At 51.4% G+C, this 5,975-nt stretch overlaps 1 protein-coding gene across 1 annotated transcript; it reads right to left on the bottom strand.

Annotated features, from left to right (window-relative positions):
• Positions 1–696: 696 nt before the first annotated feature.
• Positions 697–5,768, bottom strand: LOC308671220 (5-hydroxytryptamine receptor 7-like; the record flags this gene model as incomplete). The annotated part of the gene is made up of 2 exons (XM_081333320.1): positions 697–1,468; positions 5,359–5,768. 2 exons carry the CDS (start codon positions 5,766–5,768, stop codon positions 697–699), a joined length of 1,182 nt encoding a protein of 393 aa, XP_081189446.1.
• Between the last annotated feature and the right edge of the window lie 207 nt (positions 5,769–5,975).

Raw genomic sequence — 5,975 nt, 5'->3', positions numbered from 1 at the left:
CGTCTGCAAGGAAACCACCCAGCTCAGAGAGCACCAAGGACCCCACAGTCCTCCTCCTCCTCCTCCTCCTCCTCCCTTCTAGCACTGATGATGTTATCTAGTTGGGTCATGAAACGTCTGCAAGAAAACCACCCAGCTCAGAGAGCACCAAGGAACCCACAGTCGTCGTTGTCGTCGTTGTCGTTGTCGTCCTCCTCCTCCTCCTCCTCCTCCTCCTCCTCCTCCTCCTCCTCCTCCTCCTTCTCCTCCTCCTCCTCTCCATAAACCCCACTTCCTTCTAGCACTGATGATGTTATCTAGTTGGGTCATGAAATGTCTGCAAGAAAAGCACCAAGCTCTGAGACCAGCGACGACAACCCGGTCCTCCTGGTCCTCCTGCTGCTCCTGCTCCTGCTCCTTCTCCTTCTCCTCCTTTCTATTAACCCCCCCTCCCTTCTAGCACTGATGATGTTACCTAGTTGGGTAATGAAACGTCTGCAAGAAAACTACCCAGCCCGGAGAGCACCAAGGACCTCACATTTCAACCCTGAGCTACAAACATTCTCTTCTATTGAAATCTAACTGTGGATTCCCTACAAAACCAGGAATTTCTGCCTCGGCGAGCTTTTGCTGTCCTGGGATAATTCTAGGTGAGTAGGAGTTTTTGGGGGAAAAAAGGGTGCCAACATTTCTAACATTGCAAAGGGTTTCGGCCCTTCAGAACCCACCCTCCTGCTTTTCGGTGACTTTTAAGGCCTCGTGCATGCTGGCGGCTGAAAGCCTGCGGTTAATGTTCCGATAATCACACCGCAAGAGGTTCCAGAACGTAGTCCTCAAGTCGCGGTTGAAAAAGGCGTAGATCAAGGGATTGACCAGCGAGTTGGTGTAACCCAGCCACAGCAAAGTCCTCTCCAGCCACAGCGGGATACAGCTGCATCGGCTGCCGCAGAGAAAGGGCCTGGCGGTGGACATCAAGAAGAAGGGCAGCCAGCAAACGGTGAAGGCGCCCACGATGATGCCCAGGGTCCTGGCGGCCTTCTGCTCCCTCTTGAAGATGGACATGTTCTTGTGGTCCTCGTGAAGAAACCTGGACAGCGTGGCGCACTCCTTGGAGCCCTGGCTGCGCCTGGTGCTCCGTGGAAGACGGACGCCAGAGTCTACGCAGATAATACGGTCCTGGTCCCGAGGTCTGGGGAAGTCCACGAAGCGGTGTTTCCGGGCGCTGGCTTTGGCTGCTTTGTAGATCCGGTGGTACATGAGCAGCATGACCGCCGTGGGGATGTAGAAGGCCACGCCGGTGGAGTAGATGGTGTAGCCGACATCCTGGCTGATGAGACACACGCCTCCCACCGTGATGTTCTTGGCCCAGCCGAACAAGGGAGGGAGCGTGATGGAGGCGGAGAGCAGCCAAACCACAAAGACCATCTGGGCCATCAGTTTCCCGTCTTGTCTGACCGGGTACGTCAAAGGTCGAGTGATGCCCAGGTATCTGGAAAACATTTATTCAGATTCATCATGCAGCAAGGCCTCAATTTGCTGCCGGTCGCTTAGCAACCAGTCGGAGTTATGACAGACCTCCCCATAGGGCAGGGGTCTTCAAACGTGGCCCTTCAGCTCCCAGAATTCCTCAGCCAGCATGGGAGAACTATGGCCCCTTCATGACTTGCGGACTTCAACTCCCAGAATTCCTGAGCCAGCATGGCTCAACTTGGAAACCTCTCCCTTTCCCCTCAGCGTGGCTGGCTCAGGAATTCTGGGAGTTGAAGTCCACAAGTCATAAAAGACCCACGGTTGCCTACCCCTGCGTTAAGCCAAGCAAGAACCATTGGCTGTAATTCACAGCAGTAAAACTGGTTATAAATACAAGTGCAGTTTGTTGTAGTAGTTAAGGTTCTGGCATAGAAATCAGAAGGCGGAAGTTCTAGTCCCACCTTATGCATGAAAGCCGACTGGGTGACTTTGGACCAATCACCAGGAGAGGGTGAGTTCTAGTCCCTCCTTAGGCATGAAAGCCGACTGGGTGACTTTGGACCAATCACCAGGAGAGGGTGAGTTCTAGTCCCTCCTTAGGCATGAAAGTTGGCTGGGTGATTTTGGACCAATCACCAGGAGACGGTGAGTTCTAGTCCCTCCTTAGGCATGAAAGTTGGCTGGGTGACTTTGGGCCAATCACCAGGAGAGGGTGAGTTCTACTCTCTCCTTAGGCATGAAAGCCGACTGGGTGACTTTGGACCAATCACCAGGAGAGGGTGAGGTCTAGTCCCTCCTTAGGCATGAAAGCCGACTGGGTGACTTTGGACCAATCACCAGGAGACGGTGAGTTCTAGTCCTGCCTTAGGCATGAAAGTTGGCTGGGTGACTTTGGGCCAATCACCAGGAGAGGGTGAGTTCTAGTCCCTCCTTAGGCATGAAAGTTGGCTGGGTGACTTTGGACCAATCACCAGGAGAGGGTGAGTTTTAGTCCCGCCTTAGGCATGAAAGTCGGCTGGGTGACTTTGGACCAATCACCAGGAGAGGGTGAGGTCTAGTCCCTCCTTAGGCATGAAAGCCGACTGGGTGACTTTGGACCAATCACCAGGAGAGGGTGAGGTCTAGTCCCTTCTTAGGCATGAAAGCCGACTGGGTGACTGGACCAATCACCAGGAGACGGTGAGTTCTAGTCCTGCCTTAGGCATGAAAGTTGGCTGGGTGACTTTGGGCCAATCACCAGGAGAGGGTGAGTTCTAGTCCCTCCTTAGGCATGAAAGTTGGCTGGGTGACTTTGGGCCAATCACCAGGAGAGGGTGAGTTCTACTCTCTCCTTAGGCATGAAAGCCGACTGGGTGACTTTGGACCAATCACCAGGAGAGGGTGAGTTCTAGTCCCTCCTTAGGCATGAAAGCCGACTGGGTGACTTTGGACCAATCACCAGGAGAGGGTGAGGTCTAGTCCCTCCTTAGGCATGAAAGCCGACTGGGTGACTTTGGACCAATCACCAGGAGAGGGTGAGTTCTAGTCCCTCCTTAGGCATGAAAGCCGACTGGGTGACTTTGGACCAATCACCAGGAGACGGTGAGTTCTAGTCCTGCCTTAGGCATGAAAGTTGGCTGGGTGACTTTGGGCCAATCACCAGGAGAGGGTGAGTTCTAGTCCCTCCTTAGGCATGAAAGTTGGCTGGGTGACTTTGGACCAATCACCAGGAGAGGGTGAGTTCTAGTCCCTCCTTAGGCATGAAAGCTGACTGGGTGACTTTGGACCAATCACCAGGAGAGGGTGAGGTCTAGTCCCTCCTTAGGCATGAAAGCCGACTGGGTGACTTTGGACCAATCACCAGGAGACGGTGAGTTCTAGTCCTGCCTTAGGCATGAAAGTTGGCTGGGTGACTTTGGGCCAATCACCAGGAGAGGGTGAGTTCTAGTCCCTCCTTAGGCATGAAAGTTGGCTGGGTGACTTTGGACCAATCACCAGGAGAGGGTGAGTTTTAGTCCCGCCTTAGGCATGAAAGTCGGCTGGGTGACTTTGGACCAATCACCAGGAGAGGGTGAGTTCTAGTCCCTCCTTAGGCATGAAAGCCGACTGGGTGACTTTGGACCAATCACCAGGAGAGGGTGAGGTCTAGTCCCTCCTTAGGCATGAAAGCCGACTGGGTGACTTTGGACCAATCACCAGGAGAGGGTGAGGTCTAGTCCCTTCTTAGGCATGAAAGCCGACTGGGTGACTGGACCAATCACCAGGAGACGGTGAGTTCTAGTCCTGCCTTAGGCATGAAAGTTGGCTGGGTGACTTTGGGCCAATCACCAGGAGAGGGTGAGTTCTAGTCCCTCCTTAGGCATGAAAGTTGGCTGGGTGACTTTGGGCCAATCACCAGGAGAGGGTGAGTTCTACTCTCTCCTTAGGCATGAAAGCCGACTGGGTGACTTTGGACCAATCACCAGGAGAGGGTGAGTTCTAGTCCCTCCTTAGGCATGAAAGCCGACTGGGTGACTTTGGACCAATCACCAGCAGAGGGTGAGGTCTAGTCCCTCCTTAGGCATGAAAGCCGACTGGGTGACTTTGGACCAATCACCAGGAGAGGGTGAGTTCTAGTCCCTCCTTAGGCATGAAAGCCGACTGGGTGACTTTGGACCAATCACCAGGAGACGGTGAGTTCTAGTCCTGCCTTAGGCATGAAAGTTGGCTGGGTGACTTTGGGCCAATCACCAGGAGAGGGTGAGTTCTAGTCCCTCCTTAGGCATGAAAGTTGGCTGGGTGACTTTGGACCAATCACCAGGAGAGGGTGAGTTCTAGTCCCTCCTTAGGCATGAAAGCTGACTGGGTGACTTTGGACCAATCACCAGGAGAGGGTGAGGTCTAGTCCCTCCTTAGGCATGAAAGCCGACTGGGTGACTTTGGACCAATCACCAGGAGACGGTGAGTTCTAGTCCCGCCTTAGGCATGAAAGTCTGCTCGGTGACTTTGGGCCAATCACCAGGAGAGGGTGAGGTCTAGTCCCACCTTATGCATGAAAGCCAGCTGCAAATGGATATATTTAGTCTGCAGTAGGGAAGATCAATAGGGTGATGGTGACCCACCTTAATTCTCTGACAGGCATTACACAGAAAAGATGCCTTCCAAGGGCAACTCTATAGATCGAAAGTGTTTAATTTGATAGGAGAGAAGATTTTAGCTGAAAATCAGCAATCACAACAGTTACCTAAATTTAGATGTGTTCTACCTGAATATTTTGAAAAGAAGAAAGAGATTTATCTATTTGGATGCAAGAACTGGAGATTAGCTAATCTAGATTAGTTATGGATTGGATTGCATTGCATTGCATTGCACTGCATTGCATTGGACAGAACTGGATTACATTACATTAGATTAGATTAGATTAGATTAGATTAGATTAGATTAGATTAGATTAGATTATTGGATTGGATTGGATTGGATTGGATTGGATTGGATTGGATTGGATTGGATTGGATTGGATTGGATTGGATTGGACTGGACTAGACTAGACTAGACTAGACTAGACTATTGGATTGGATTAGACTGGACTAGACTAGACTAGACTAGACTAGACTAGACTAGACTAGACTAGACTAGACTAGACTAGACTAGACTAGACAAGACTAGACCAGACCAGACCAGACCAGACCAGACCAGACCAGACTAGATTATTGGAGTGCACTGGACTGGACTAGACTAGATTAAAGATGAGCAACCTAGATTAGCTCACCTTTCCTTGGGATCTTCCGAATGTGTTGGACTTCGAGTCTTTGAAGACCAACTCCGTGGATGACCCCAGATTGAGGAGGTCTAGTTCCCCATGTCATCTCCAAGCCTGTACCTCTATGATCACCTCTGATCACTTCCATGATCTCCTAGGATCAAACCTGAGGAACACCCTCACACCCTTACCTGTCCACGCTGATGACACAGAGGGTCATGATGGATGCCGTACAACACATGACATCCATGGCAATGAACACGTTGCAGAAGACTTCGCCAAACAGCCATTTGCCTCCCACCAAATCTGTGATGATCACAAAGGGCATGACCGCCAGGGCGACGGACAAGTCAGCCGCGGCCAAGGAAACCACCAGATAATTGGATGGTTGCCGGAGCTTTTTGACGATGCACACGGAGATGACCACCAAACTGTTCCCCGCGATGGTCAACAGAGTGATGATGGAGATGGCTGTCCCAATGACCACTTTTTCCGTGTCCCCATACCGCACGATGTCCTCTCCACAATTGGTAGAGTTGGTGGCATTGGAGAGTAGGAGGGTGGCCCTTGGTTCATCGAGTTGGAAAAGTCCTTCAGTCATGAATGTTGACTTCCAGGAACAGACGTTCCTGTTTTGTGGTCTCCACAAGGAGAGGTTGCAGCTCCCAAAGTTGACTGGATTCGGTCTTTATCAACATCTTCAAGCTCACTGCTGCATGGAGAAGAGGAATGGACCAAGAGTTGGCTTTAGGGTTTCATAACAGTGGGTAGTTAGCTACAGCAGATAAAGTCATGGAGATCCTTCATC

This window comes from Vipera berus (genome assembly GCF_964194415.1).
Source record: "Vipera berus genome assembly, chromosome: 7".
NCBI lineage: Eukaryota > Metazoa > Chordata > Lepidosauria > Squamata > Viperidae > Vipera > Vipera berus.
Note: the sequence above shows the minus strand (reverse complement) of the source record. Positions and strands in the feature narration are given on the sequence as shown.